This window comes from Symphodus melops, assembly GCF_947650265.1.
Source record: "Symphodus melops genome assembly, chromosome: 16".
Classification (NCBI taxonomy): Eukaryota; Metazoa; Chordata; class Actinopteri; order Labriformes; family Labridae; genus Symphodus; species Symphodus melops.
Genome location: NC_136706.1, coordinates 18,712,656 through 18,728,243, shown reverse-complemented (window position 1 = coordinate 18,728,243; position 15,588 = coordinate 18,712,656). Strand labels below are relative to the sequence as shown.

The 15,588-nt window shown below is 41.4% G+C and overlaps 1 protein-coding gene across 2 annotated transcripts; it reads left to right on the top strand.

Annotated features, from left to right (window-relative positions):
- Window positions 1–204: 204 nt before the first annotated feature.
- On the top strand, window positions 205–14,090 carry bnip3lb (BCL2 interacting protein 3 like b). 2 transcript variants are annotated; one of them, XM_079363715.1, is made up of 6 exons: window positions 205–580; window positions 4,859–5,099; window positions 7,743–7,821; window positions 8,160–8,263; window positions 9,258–9,407; window positions 10,712–14,090. In XM_079363715.1, exons 1-6 carry the CDS (start codon window positions 523–525, stop codon window positions 10,758–10,760), a joined length of 681 nt encoding a protein of 226 aa, XP_079219841.1. In that variant the 5' UTR covers window positions 205–522; the 3' UTR covers window positions 10,761–14,090. The 2 variants fall into 2 exon arrangements, with proteins under 2 accessions (XP_079219841.1, XP_079219842.1); XM_079363716.1 differs by lacking the exon at window positions 205–580 and adding an exon at window positions 750–895.
- Window positions 14,091–15,588: the final 1,498 nt, after the last annotated feature.

Genomic DNA, 15,588 nt, shown 5'->3' with positions numbered 1-15,588 from the left:
GATGCCAGTTCTGAAACCAGTTGCGTGAATTGAAATCTGCTGTTCTGGGAGCTCGACTTTGACACACATCTGGCTGGTGCTGCGTGTGGTTGCAGGCACGTGTCCTCCTACATGAGAGAATTGATGAACACCAATCATGACATGCTACATCATGTTTTTATTATCTAGTTCGCATGACCGTGGATGGCAATCGTTAAGGTACTGCTGTTGTATTTTCGTTTGCTCATTATGCAATTAGTCCTCCTCTCCCTCTTTTGTTATCAGCGGGACAGTGTGACGTCAGCGCCCAGCTGCAAGAAGGGGGGTCTGCGGCTCGCGGGCGGCTACTGCTTCCAGACAAGCTAGTGGACGGAAAACAATAGGCAGCGGCGCTTTAGCTTAGCTCGCCGCTCGCTGAAAACCAGAGCAAAAGGCACCCGGATTCAGTCGTACTATCACACGACTGAATGTGTGGTCGGGCAGTACGCGTTTTGCACTGACTTAAGCCTTTTATGCAACCCGCCCTGTTCACCAGTCACCACCATGTCCGACGCTGCTAACACTACTTCAACAGACAACAACGGAGACTCTGGGCTAAACGGTAAGCTAAATGTTACCAAAATACTGAACTAAAGCAGCCTGTTTTCTGTTTGAGGAACATGTTGGGGTTCCTGGCTGAATACATTTTCTTTTTTAATATGTGGGTTTTAATCATTAACACAGTTTATTCATATTTTCCTCATTTTTTTCTGCTGTGAAGCTACGTTGAAGGGGGAGACGTAAGAACGTTATGTCCCGTGTGTTTATTGACAGAATTCGCACCAATGGGATTGCGACACGGCTGAGTTACAGACGACTGGGCCAACCATAGGGTCAGGCGTTGATGTGGGGGTGGGTTTAAGAAATTGTCAACAAGGTGAGATGGAGAATGTGGAACTAGCGCAAATTGGAGCAGAGAAATATGGACAATTTACCCGTAGCTCGAAATTACGTTTAATTTGGTATTTTTGTGTTCTTATTAATATTTCGGTCTATATAGGCCTAAGTATCCTTTAATTCATAAGAACAGTGTAGCCTTTCAAAATAACTCTAGAGTACAAACTTAACTATGGTTTAGAAAAAAGTACATACTTTATCAAAGCGTTCATTGCCTGGATTCATTTGTGAGAAAATGTGTGAATCATTTTTCTGAAGTGGGATAGACTCCCTGGTTGTATGAGCCATTTGAGACGTAAACAAAGGCATGTTTATTAGACTGCTTCGTTCACTGACTAAGCTAGGTTACCATAATATGGGGGTCGTGCGCTGGCGTGCTATTTATGGCATCGGTGATAAGGGGACAGACGTTTCGGACGTGAGAAAATGTTCACAGCTGTGTACAAGCAAGTTAATAGATGCATAGCCACACGTCTCAGCTACTTTACATTTATGAGACTCCTCTTTATCAAAGTAGACTTAGACTGAACTTTATTGATCCTTTTTGGGATGACTCCCTCAAGGAAATTTAGGTTCCAGCAGCATATACAATAAAATGTAGCAGGTAACAAAAAAAGTAACAATATAAAGAATAAGATAGAATAAATAATAGAACACTTCCGTTGGAAAAAAACCGTAAAAAATATACAAAAAATATGCATGGAGGAAGCAAAAAAAAAAAAAAAATATATATATATATATATATATACATACATACAAAAAGGCTATAGACATGATTATTATTGCAATGTAGCAGGTACAGGATGGCATCCTCCACACCAACACCTGGCTGGTACACGAACTGCAGGCAGTCCTGGGCACGTTGTACCTCGGGTCTGAGTAGGCTGAGGAAGAGTCGCTCCAGCGTCTTCATTAGGTGTGAAGTGAGTGCCACCGGTCGGAAGTCATTCAGCTCGCTGGGCCAGTTCTTCTTTGGAACCGGAACGATGCATGATGTCTTCCATAGGGTGGGCACTCTCCCTAGTTGCAGGCTAAGGTTGAAGAGCCGTTGTAGTGGTTCCCCCAGTTCAGCAGCACAGGTCTTCAGTAGCCTTGGACACACTTTGTCCGTGCCTGCCACTTTCCTGGGTTGGAGTTTCCTCAGTTGTCCTTTGACCTGGTCTTTGGTAAGATGAGGCGGAGATTGTGCAGAGGGAAGGAGGTCGAACCGGTTAAAGAAGTCGTTCAGTTCGTTTGCCCTCTCCATTGTTCCCCCTGCGGCCCTGGTCTTTGTGTTGTGACCTGTGATGGTCGTCACACCGTCCCAGACCTCCCTCATGTTGTTTTCCCTCAGCTTTTTTTCCACCTGTCTCCTGTAGGTGTCCTTTGCTTCCCTCAAAAAGGGCGGATGATTACCATTGCACACGAGGCATTGGGCAAGAAATATGACAACAGTAAAGTGTTAGTGCATTATGTGGATGTCAGGCTCTATCTTGCCCCCCTATTGCAGCTCCCCTATAGCTGCAAGCAACAAAGTGTTGCTTCTATCTGATATTCTTTTGCATATCAACTTTTGAACTTTTTTTGTTTAAATAGCAAATCTTGATAATAAGGTCCCCATGTGCCTTTAAAAGAGAAACATATCCTAACTGGAGAAGGCCTGTTAACATTAAAGAAGAATCTGTCATTTCATTATGTATTTTGCCCCATGACAACATTAATTCTACATTTAAACATGTTTGCACTTGCCTGATAAACTTGGTGGTCAGAATTACACCCAACAGAGCAACAATAATTTCATGTATGAAGTTTAAAAAATTGCACTACATTTGATTTGGTGCACCAGGACATAAGACTGCACAACACATGCTGAGGCACAGCTTAAGGGACAGTTAGCCTTTTGAACATATCAGATGAAGAAGTGTGCTCTGTAATATGACACTGTGTTACTTTTGACATTTCCTGAAGCTCCCCACACCACTGTCATGAACATCTTTTTCCTTAATGTCTGGGATCTTCAGGCAAGACGCTTCCCCAGCAGTCCTCCCTCCTGTCTGAACCTCAGTATCAGCAGATCAAAAAGGGCTCACCGTGTCTGCATATTCTAAACCCACCCAACAGCTGATAGCTGCTCTGTATCTAGAACGTTCGGGGCCATGGTGGTTTTAGTCCATGGAATGAAGACAATGGGCTGCAGACAGCGCTTGGCCCGCAGTCTGCCATGTAATCTGCAGGATGAGTGTGAGTGCTGAGTCGAGGGCTGTTCAGGAGGGGGACGGGCCATGGTTTGGGTAGGGGGTATTACTAGGCTGATGCCTATGAAATTCAGTCCCCTGAAAGCCAACGTGCACATGGGGTATACTTACTGTTATGGGGTCAAGTCTGTTTGGTTTCATGATTTCATCCTCTTTTTTTAAAAAAAGAGCAAAGGAAGTTTAACTACAAGTTATTGTCCGAGTGGGTTCCCCCTCATCTTTATTTTTGAACTTGGCTCTGACATGCTGTGCCTCTTCAGCTGTCAGTCCATGGCTAAGCTCACGTACAAATATCGACAGCATCGTATATCACTGGCAAGGTTCACAAGAAACCACAGCACACACACGAGCAGACATTTACTGCCCTTCATCACACTGCACAGCTTTACTGGTCAACTTGCATGCTCTGGCTATCAGCGTTGTTGCCCCATTCCAGATTCAGAATCACTTAAGCCCCATTTCCACACAGCATTCCGGTACGGATCGGTACAGTTTGGCACGGTTTGGTTCGATTAAGCCCGATCCCGTTTGCGTTTCCATAGCCAACCGTGCCCTATTTGGTAAGGGGCTTGTAAGCGGGATGACGATAGCAGCTATGTAAATAGCATCACATGATAGCAGCTAACCGCTAACTCATAAATTCAACAAATTAGAAAAACGCTACACAAACAAAACCAACGCTGGAAGACATCCAGCAGTTCATCTCCTCTGTCACTGACATGTGGCTCTTTATTGCAAAAACCCAATCCAGCTTTGTTTCGAGGAGACATACAGACTTAAACAATCACTTGTGTATGGTTAAAAGACAGCTAAGTTTTGTTTGCCGACGTAACACGGGAAGTGACGATTCTTTGAACCAATCAACAGATTGGTTTAGCTCCACCTTTTCGGGTCAGCTCGACATTCTTGGCACCCCAACGGAAGGGTCCCAAAAAGTGGGACGGTACGGATCAGTTATTTTGGAATCTTTCCCGGGATTAGTCTATGTAAACGCCGCAAAATGCGCGCCGGACCGCTCGGTGGAAACGGGGCTTTAGTCATCTTCTCATCCCTTTTTTAATTTTTTGACCAAATGTTTGTTTGTTTTTTGGTTGCATGTACTTTTCTTGTCCTGCTGTGACTTATTAAATTCCTGATTTGGAAAGTGTGTTTTAAGGCTTCAGTTAAAATGTCATGTTTCAAAGGGACTTTCACAGAATCTTTCTCCTTGGAAATGAATACATTCTCATCTGAAAGGTTGGTCAAATACAGACAACATCTTCGGGTTCAGGTCATTGTATCTGCACCTATTGAAAGATTTGTTTTGTAGCCAGCAAGATAGTGGATCATGCCACGCAGATTACAAAACAAAGAGAAAAGGCTTAGCTTCTAAAATATGATAAAAAAACATTTAAACATAATATAAATGATAAAAGTGCTCAAGGTTCCAACCAGTAAGATTAATAAACGTCACAAATGAATAAATAATCTTTGACTTGAACCCAGGCTGCCAGCTTGAAAGACTATTGCAACATAACTGCTGGGCCATCTATGCCCCCGCAGAAGCGATCTTTTAATAATAATAATGGGGATCTTGTGGATCATGAGGTCAAGTATACAATAATGTTTATTTAAAAAAAAAAAAAAGCTTATCCTGGTTTTGTGTCAACATTTGCAGCTCTGACAAATATATATATAAGTGCACCTTATATGTCTGTTTCTTCCCACAGGTTCCTGGGTTGAGTTAGAGATGAACAGAGGCGCAGCAGGAGCAGCAGGAGCAGCTCACTCGTCCTCCACAGATGGCGCAGCCACCGGCCTGCTGCCCCTCCCCCAGGTGGAGGAAGAGGAGGCCATGGTTGGGGGGCTAGAGCACGTCCCATCCTCGTCTTCCATCCACAACGGAGACATGGAGAAGATCTTGCTCGACGCTCAGCACGAGTCGAGCCGCAGCAACTCCTCATGTGACAGGTAGCGTTCAACATATGCGTACAAACGCATCGGTTACAGAAAGTGAAAGTGAAAAGTGGTCCAGCTCCAGGGGAAACTGCAGGAAATATGAGAAATTTTGTTTGTGCCTCTTGACCTCCATAGTCCGCTGCTCAACTCTACTTGAGGTTTGCAGTGTGAAGCAACATTAACCATTACTGGCACATCACTCCAGAAGCTCAAAGTGATTGCTCAGCAGTCTGGTTTTTAATAAAAGAGTTATATGAGGTAAAAAAAAAAGTATTTTTTTGCTGCATCCATTCAGATTTTTTTTTTCCTGAAATCTTTCATTTATGGAAGAATGCAATCCCTACCATTGGAGCACTCTAAAGTAAGAAGTTGCAAAAACACCAAGTTCCCAGAGGCTGAAGGGGTGCTTCTCTGCATTTATACCAGAAAGGAATATTTATTTAATGACACAGCAGATCGTACGTTTCCTCCACTCTGGACAGGTTTATGTCCCTAATCTGTTTAACATTACAAAAAGACGAGGGCACAGGATTTCCCCCAGTGACTGAAAAGTTCAAACAAAGTCATGAGTTCCTGGGTTCACTTGAGATTGAGTTAGTTCCTCTTCATTTTTCCTCTTGACTTGGAGCCAATATCCAAATCTTTTCTAAAATGTATGCTGAAAGGATTGTTTGTCTTTTTGTTGTTTGTTTAAACCCATATAGTAGTAGGTTGTACATTTTTAATCAATTTATTTATTTTATATATATCCAGGGCAATGTCACCATCATCTGATTTCAGTCATTACAAACACCATTAGTTTTATTCTCAAACTAATTAAATAAACAAGAAAAAAACTGCCGTAAAATGTTACAAGAGATGTTATCTCGAAAAACTAACAAAAGAGCAGGTTGAATACACTCCTCTTTGTTATATTATCTTTAAAGACCCACTCAGCATGAGTCCACCAGGGGCACAGCAACATTTAGAAGAGTTGCAGTGGCAAAGACAAACTTCCTTTTAAGAGGCAGAACTAGACTCATGAACAGCCATGTGTTGAACTGTGTTTGGAAAGTGGGACAGAGGGAGATGCAGAAAGAAAGAGACAAGAATCTGAAATTAGGAGTGGCCTCTCTTATTATTGCTATGTCAACATGTTACATCAACGTTGACACTGACTCGACCGCTGCCCAAGACCTGAGCTGGCTTCTGAAAATAACATTCTCTTCCTGCCCCCCCCCCCCCCCCCCCCCCCATGAGCCTATGTGTAATGTTTGAGGCTGCGATAAAGCAGAGTTTATCTGAGAAGCAGTCAGCTGTCAGTGAGTCAGCTGAGGATGTTTATGTATATTCAGGCCAACACTGTGTCAACAAGTTGCTCTGATAGAAGCAGGACAAACACTAACACAGGGGCCCTGTCTTAGTCAAGGTGTCCCATTACACAGAGGTAGTTAATAAGTGTTGCGCCCTTGTAAGACATACAGTCCTTCAGATTTCATAAGAGAAAAGAGGGGCACATATCCCTAACTGTCCTGGTTGAGGTGTTGTGACATCAAGTAAAACACTGAGTCTAAAAAGTGGCTCCCAGTGTAGCAACAACAAATGAAATCCAAAATAGTTCTGTCAAAATAATGTAACTGCATCCACTCGATGGACAAACATCCATGAAACAGCAACAACAAAAACATTCCAATTAAATAATCCTTCACTCAATCTTATTCAATGATGCTTCGACATATAATAAATAGAGCAGGGAATCTCCTCCACACTCACATACAACCAACAAAAGGAGAAGCATGGTTATAATACTACAGCTGAAAGTTAGAATGGATTATTTAAATTTGTAAGTATTACTCTTTTGGCTATTTTCAGCAACTTTTTCCATTAAATGTCAACAAATTAAAAAGTGCCTATTTAATTTCCCTCTTTATATAACCTTTATTCTTCTTTAAAGATATTCTGGGGCTTTTGCCTTAACTTGATTGGACAGCTGAAGAAAGACCTGAAACGTTGAGAGAAGAGGCTCAGCAAAGAGAAGAGGCCAGATCCGAACTCAAAGTTGCAGAGATGAGGAACAGTTTCTGTAGATGGGTCACATGACGCACTCGCTAAGCTATTCAGCGCCCTGTTTTCACTTCTATGAAAACAAGCACGTTAAGAGTAAAATTCAATACAATTAAATCCATTCTATTTGGCTGCCAAAGCTGCTGTGCATGTTTATTAGTTAAATAAAATGTAAATATGTAGTAGACGTGTTATGAAGGAAATGATTGGCTATTCCATTTTGTTAAATTTACATTTATTGGGGACAACTAGTGAACGACCCAGGTTTCAAGTCTAACCTGCAAATGACCTTAACATGAAAAACGAATCAGAAAAGTGACTGAACCATACGGTGTCTTAACAAAAGGAAAAAGAGGGAAGCTGAAAGGTTATTTAGCGTAGCTTTCCCAGGCTGCTGGTGCTCCAGTTCCTGCAGCTTATCTCAACCTTTGAGAAATGTTTGAGGTGCTCTTTCACATGGTCAAACTAATTCAATCAAAAAGACATATGTTGTTCTGTTCCCACAACATAATGCTGGTTACTTGAGAACTTTGAAGGATCATATGAGATTCATTAAGAATCACGAGTTTATGACACTGATTCTGATTGGTCTTTTCTGACTTTTCCCCACAGCCCTCCACGGCCCCACAGTCCTCAGGATGACGGGCAGATCATCTTTGACGTGGATTTGAGTGGCAGAAGAGACAGCCAAGTAAGAGATGGGTTCCTCATCAGTTTTTTTGCCATGGCAACCTCAACCACCAGCTTTGCAGGAGATGTACAACTGCTTGTAGTTTCCATGGAGATTACTGTCACACCCAAAGTAGATGTCTGTTTGTTTTGCGTAGCACATGTTGTTATTGCAACCATTACCCTCTTTGCCAATCGTTTTTATCCCTGTTGGGTTTCTTTGATTCTGCTCAGTTTAGAAAAAACTGAATTTGTATCACAAGATGTCTTTGTACATATTGTACATGAACATGACGATCATCAGATCAGAAGTCTGAGCTTGCCACATTACTCGCATGTTTTCTTTTGTTGTGTCTTTAGTCAGAAGAGGACGCCCTGGACAAAGACAGAGACATGGACATCCTGATGAAGGATGCAGATTGGGTTGCGGACTGGTCTAGTCGACCGGAAAACATTCCCCCAAAGTAAGTGTCAACTCAGTAAACACCAGCCTATTGTTTCCAAGGAAACCGAACACACACAGCTGCTTGTCCAGGATTAGTGGTTAGACATTATGGCTGAGGATGGTCCAAAGCAAAAAGAAATAAAGCCAGCTGCTGGAAACTGTTGATGTCACTTTTTAGGAGCTAAAAGAATCTAAGTTTGACAAAGTCAGATTTGTCTGTAATTGATCTCTAATTTATTCTGGGTTCAATTTTAGGACCAATCATTCATTCTAATGAATCTGTTGCCTTTTTTTCTGACCTAACAAAGTATAAATTATTATTAAGAGTGAAGCAGCTAAAGTTGGTAATTTCTTAATGCCATGACTGTTTTTGTTTTGCCTTTTTTCATCATGTATTTGTATTTGATACGTTTCCCTCAAAAAATGTATAAATATTTGAAAATGAAAAAAAGATAGACTCAAACTCCGTCAGACATTTGTATAAAAAAGTGAAAGTTCACAGGATTAGCCAGCCTCTCTAAACACATGAAACCTACAACCTGGTGCATGAAATAAGAAAGTGGTCCCGGTCTTCTGTCTGATCGAGCAGCTCTTCTAATGATCACAGGATGATGTTTGGAGACTGAAATGTTAATCAAACTAGAGACTCTGTGCAGAGGATATTCTCTTTAGGCTTCTACAGAGTTCATTTCTGCTCTTTGGATTGGTGTCTTGATGTTAGCTTTGAAACTAACCCCATGGTTATAATTACAAATGATTGGATTCTTTATTGAATAATTAGCTTGCTATTTGCCATCACGTTTTTCCTTGCGGTGATGTCTGCAATCTGCTGGATCAGTCTAATAAACTTCTTCCTCAAAAACATCAAAAGGTTAAAAACAGAAAGCTTTGATAAAAGCCTGTCTGCCATTTTTCCTTTTAAGTGACTTGAACAATAGAACGTTCACTGACTGACAGGTGTCATTTTATCAACTTCCTGTGCTGCGTCTAACACTCCTGTTCTAATTATGCAGGGAGTTTCATTTCCGTCACCCTCGGCGTTCAGTAACGCTCAGCATGAGAAAGACTGGAGCGATGAAGAAAGGAGGCATCTTCTCAGCTGAGTTCCTCAAAGTCTTCATCCCCTCGCTGCTACTATCACACATCCTCGCCCTGGGGCTGGGGTAAGAAAGAAACAGCACACATCACATGGCAGATGATAAGCATGGATTTTGTTGTAAGCCTGCACAGAGCACTGTAACTGGCCACTGAAGCCAATACTTGTAATGGCCAGTAGGTGGAGCTGTACACACACTATTAATTTTCCCTTCCTTCTTATCAGTCTGGACAAACATGCAGAGCAGCTGCTGACTGAAGGGGCTGCACACCTGCTGTCTCATAGCGCACTCTGACACTCCCTGGAGAACCTTTGTGTTATAATACCGCATGTTTCCATAATCTCTGCCCCTCAGTCAGATAACGTCCCTGTGATGCCTGAAACAGCTCGTGTACGTGACGCGGTATGCGATGAGTTGTCATTACCCAACCTGTCATGATCACAACATCCCTGTTGGCCTGTCTGGGCTTTCTACTGTTCGACAATAACTCACTGTGGTCTTCTCACTGAAACAAAACTGTCGTTTGTGAAGAGCTTTGTGAGAAAAGAGGCCAATAACTTTTTCATTGTTTTAAAACCTCTTCAAAATGTTGTTTACCTGTCAGCTCATAGTGCCATTATGGTTTAGATGGCACTAAAATCTAGCCACCTGTTTGTAGTTTGTAGTTCCTCTAATCCTACAAGGACGATATCCTCGACTTTTCAGAGCAATGGACTAGCAGGGTGTAAAGCTTGTAAGCATGATTGCACACCTGTTTGTATACTATGAAAACCCGACCTAATCACTTTAGTATAATGCTTTATCTACACAGCAGCTTTGCATCCAGGTGAGTCAGGTCCAGATATCGGTGGTCAATGCTAGCTCTGCTATTTATAGTGGGTTTGTAGCTTGTCACATTCACATCCTGCTATGATGTAAAAAAACAACAACATTCATTCATGATTGCAAGATCTGCAGAAAAACAAACAGGTTTTCTAGCATTCTGTTTTTTGTTTGTCTGAAAAAAAGTTTGGTCCTAATACATTAAAGCAGTCTTTGCTTGTGAGGAGAAAAATAACCAGTCTGAATGCATCGAACACATCTTCAGTCATCTAGGGAAGATTGAGAATTCTATTCATCTCAATAAAAAAATAAAATCAGTTTCTTGAGTGCAACAACAATCTCGGCGTTGATGTTGTTTTTCCACCTCAACTCCCCTCTTGTGTATCAAGTTACATATTGGACTGTAAATAATGGTAACATATGGAATGTAGGTCGAGGCCTGAGTATATTCTATCCAGACACGATCTGGCTACGTATGAAATGCTGAAATTCTTTTCTGATGAGTGTGTGTAATAATGAACTTCCTTCTTGTACCTTTTCACTAATAGAGTCTACATTGGAAAGAGGTTGACCACGCCCCCCACCAGCTCTTTCTGAGCCTGAAGCTGAAGAAAAGTGCCTGAGAAGTGTCCAGGAGTCATTGGAGAAAGTTTTGCTCTTGCGCGGAAAGAAAGCCTGCCTCTCCTCCCTCTGCCCTGCCTGCACCCTGTTCCCCTCCTGAGATATGACATGTTCTCTGGAGAATTGCATCTGCCTTCTCCCCCCTCTGTCCCCACCCTTTCCTTCTTGATCGCTGTTCTCTGACTGTCTGTAGATATCCCCCCCCTCTCCTCCCTTTTATCCTTCACTCATTTGTAAAAGCTTTTCAACGAGCGAATAAGGTCATGTTTCTCTTTGTCCCCCAAGAGATTTGGTTTAAATCTTTTTAACGGGTGGGTTTTCAGGCACAGTCACAGCATCGAACCAAACTCTTCATCTCTAATACACATGCTGTCCCAGTTCCCTTTGAGCATCTGACAGAAGGGGGTTTAAGAATTGACCACAGATTGTGCCACCTTCATGTTGCACAACACTCAATCTCGAAAAGGGTTCGACTGAATTCAAAGTTGGCTACACAAAATGAAAACGTTATCATGCCTTTTTGAAAATAACAATTTTGTCAATTCTCTTTGGCTTATATCATTTTTTATTTATTTTCAGACAGTGGTGGTTTGTTAAGAAGTTGTGATGATGGAAGAAACGCTTATGAGTTACCCTGGAAGGGGAGGTGTGCCAGAAAAGAGAGATTTATGGGACATTTTTTCCTCTTTTGGACTCTGATTTAAACTATGATTTAAAATCTATCAGTACCGTAAATTCCGGACTATAAGCCGCTACTTTTTTCTCACACTTCGAGCACTGCGGCTTCTACTCCGGTGCGGCCAATGCATGGATTTTTTATGGGGGACAATGAGCTTCTGCCGCAAAAACATTTGACTTCGTCACGTCGGATCTTAATATCAGTCATTTTGCGCTTCATGCACGCACCCTCATGATGGAAAACACACGGAGAAATACATATGATGCAGCTTTCAAGTTAAAGGCGATCGACCTGGCTGCCAAAGAAGCTAACAGAGCTGCTGCACGTTAAGATGACACTGACAGCGACAACAGAGACTGAGGAAGTGAGTAATGAAGTCATTCTGAGGCAGTGAATGGATGGACTTTTTCTTGTGAAATATATTACGGTCATCTTTTTCATCAGCCGTGTTACAGACACCGTCGGCTAGGCTTCGTATTGTAACAGTTCATGTTGTAAAGTCAGTAGTTGATAATGTGTTCATAATTCCGATTATGTGGAGAGTCAGTGAATGCACCAGCGAGAACGTGTTGAGTGGCTGTATGAGAGAACGCTGGGGGAGAGAGTTGGATTGTTACGGCAAGTTATGTGTTGCTCTCCGCTGTAAACGGCGTGGTCACGGCCGACAGTGATCGGGTTATTAAAAGTTATTATTTGAACGCTCTCGTCGTCCTTTAACGTCCGTACGGACGCTACAGTATTTGCGGATGTTACCGGTAGCCTACGTCTGTGTAAATAGCTCTTGTTATAGCGTGGACACCTGCGGCTTATAATCAAGTGCGGCTTATATATGTACAAATACATTTATTTACTTATTTTTAGCCGGTGCGGCTTATATCCAGGTGCGCTCAATAGTCCGGAATTTACGGTAACTGGAAACAGGGGTGTAGGTGTGTGTTGTTCAGGCAGTGTTGCTCTCCTCATGTACACTAACAGTATTTTGTGATCAGGGTCCTGGGTTACAGCGCTATAAGGTCCGAAAAGGTTCAGTCATTTGTCCAAAAAGTCCGTGTCCATGTCTTTTCAGTGAGTCTCCTGGTTAAACTCCAACATATCGTAGCAACCTCATAGCTCCCACTCCCTGTAACTCCACATCGGGCTGGATATCACCTGCTACCCTTTGCCCTTTATTGTAGATTTAAAGGAGATTGTTTCAGAACGGTTCAATAGTTGGAGAGATGGATTCCCGAGAACGTTCTTTATGTTGACATTTATTTTAAGGATGGTTGATAACTTCTATTTTTAAAAGTACCATGAAAGATTTGAGATTTAAAAAAAAGAAAAAAAGAAATTTGAATTACATTTTAGTTTCCGGGTATTGATTATGTTTTGAGAATTGTTTAAGTAAAAAGGTTCAGTGATAGCCAGCCCTTTATTCCAACACTCCAAACCAAACAAATTCAAAAAAACGTTATTTGTCCCCAGGGGGCGATTCAAACAGGAATGTCTTTATCCAGCTGCCGATAAGGGAACTGATGTGTTCTGTCTGAGTGAACACAGGAGGCTGATCCTCACTCGGACATGACACTGCAGATGTGAAGAAACGGATAAATGACTGACAGGAGGTGTATTTTTACTTTCAAAAGGCTCTACTTTATAAGTAAACAGGTACTTAAGGTCTGCAACATGAACAAAAATCTTGTTATCAGACATTCGCTACAGGGCGGTTTTTCTGAGGCTGGACTCGTATGTAAACAGTCAGACCTGGGTCAAATAATATTTGATTAAGATAAGATTACACCCAAAGATGTTACTTGTTTAATCAGGACATGAAGGGGGTTTTTAGGAGCAAATTCCCCCTAATTAGAAAGAAGTAATCTTATTATGGTGTTATTGTTTATGTAAGAGTAAATTAAATCATGTTGCTGACAAGACGTAAATGATTTCACGTTGTAAAGCTGTACATAAAAGTACTTTGTTAATGAACTTGTGGACAGTTAGTTAAGAAGAGGACTAAAAGACAGTAAGCCCCTTCTGAAAACTGACCAACTGTTTTATGATTCTGACGTTTTTTCATTTAAATCAGTGTGCGTAACAGCTGAACATCAAACGTGTCAGAAGTCCCATTCTTTTCTCTTATTGACAGCGCCATTAAATAAAAGTAAAATTCTGCAAATACTATTTGACCCTGCGTGTCCACTCTGGCCTTCTTTTGAAAGGCTCGTGGACAATCAGGGGTTTTGTTTCCACTCCAGCCACTGAAGTACTGCTCTGTTGTTTTGTGCCACTTGCATGTCTCTGTCTGTGTTTGAACACGCAGCGTCTGACAGCAAACTTTGGATGCTCTGTCATGTTTGGTTTTGTGTTTTGTTTTGTTTTTCCTGATGTTGCAGAAAGATTGTGAACGTACAGAGCAGAAGTCCAGTTTCACACTGATGGGGGGGTTCAACAGTGTTAATAAAGAAAACCCTTCCTTTTGATGGCAGGGTCTAATGTGAATAGGAAATGGAAGGTGTGGAAAGAGATTTCCCTCAGACTGAGACAGTCCAACAGTAGTTGTTGTAATGATGCATTTGCTTTGATTTTCTTTTTCCCACTACATTGGAAAACTTGATTAACATTTTGTCATTAAAGATTATCTGAATGAAGCTTTTTACGGTGTGGAGAGTTTACCGTTTTAATTCAATGACTGTATAAATCTGAATCACTCACAGGATACCTTCAGTCTTTCATTTGAAGAAATATGAATTTTAATCTCATAAATAAACAATCAGGGGAATTTAACATGAATGTGTAGAGACTAGGCATGTAAATGTAGAGAGGCAGCTACCACAGTGCAAGGTGAGTGAAAGGCTTAGAGAGGTCAAACAGCTCCAACATGGTCGACCCTGAAGAAGGCCACAAGCCGAAATGTCTGTCTAATAAAGTAAACAAATCTTATTCACTAAATGCTGCTCTAACTTACCAATTTGGACTATATGAGTTGAGCTCTTGTTGACAGCTTCCTTATGAAGATACTCGGATCACTTGTGTTCTTGCTCTTCATAAGTAATTTACCATGTTTTATTGCACCAATCTAAATAATGGTAATTTCTGTTTTTCTTTATTTTTAAGTATTTGTTAAATATCTGTTTCAATTAAGTCATGTCAAGACAAAGACCTTTTTTATTTTTTTTCCAGTTTGAAGTAATGAAGAATTATTCTTACAAGTATTAAGAGCCCAATGTGTAATATCTTACACTGACCTGCGGGCCGAGAAATATTATAATAATAATAATAATATTTAATAAGAAAACTAATGTTGCTCGACTGGTCCTTTAAAGTAGTAGAATAAAATCTACAACAGGTAAACCTCTGTCAAAGTAGTGTTAGTAGTAGGGTGATAACAAAAGCGTGTATGGTAGTACACTGACATTCAAGTTAAGAACTTCTGCACAGATGTGTAGGTCTCGTTATTGAGCTCAGAAAGCTGAGACCAGAGGCCCTCTTCAACAACAACACTTTCTGGGGGTTCTTCTGAGCTCTTGTTGACAGCTTCTGTATGAACATACTCAGATTATTTTGTAGGAAAAAAACAGCTGAGTTGAGTAGAAGCTGGACTTGTGTTTAATGAAGTGTGTTTATCAGACAATCCAAAGCCCTCCTCCTTTACAAAGAGACAGGTTGTGCCGAGGACACACTTGTCTTGTCTCTTTAGAGCTATGGGTCCTCAGTTGGCCTGCTGTAACAAACATGTTTGTTGGTTTATATAGCCCTACTGTCAAATCTAACATTTCTACAGGTGTCAAGTTGCTCTTCTAAGAACCCTCGGCCAACATACCCACGTGACCTGATGTGTTTGCTGCTTGAAACCAGAGCAGGAGGAGCTCCAGAAGACCTCTGCGCTGTGCTGACTGGAGAAGCACTGCTCTCCAGTGGTGGACACAGTGCAGTGGCGATGCCTTCTAGCCTTTTTTTGACCATTCTTTGGTCTGATCACGTTAATAAATGTGATCGTCATACTAAAGTGTTGCTGGAGCTTTTTAAAGTCTTCAAGCTGTTCCCTCTCCATGCGCTTTGGCATCTGCTGAAGATATGCCAGAAAATCCTACTCTGCTTCTTCCTTAAAAATAATTCCCCCAAAATAAATATGACTGAGAAAAGTTT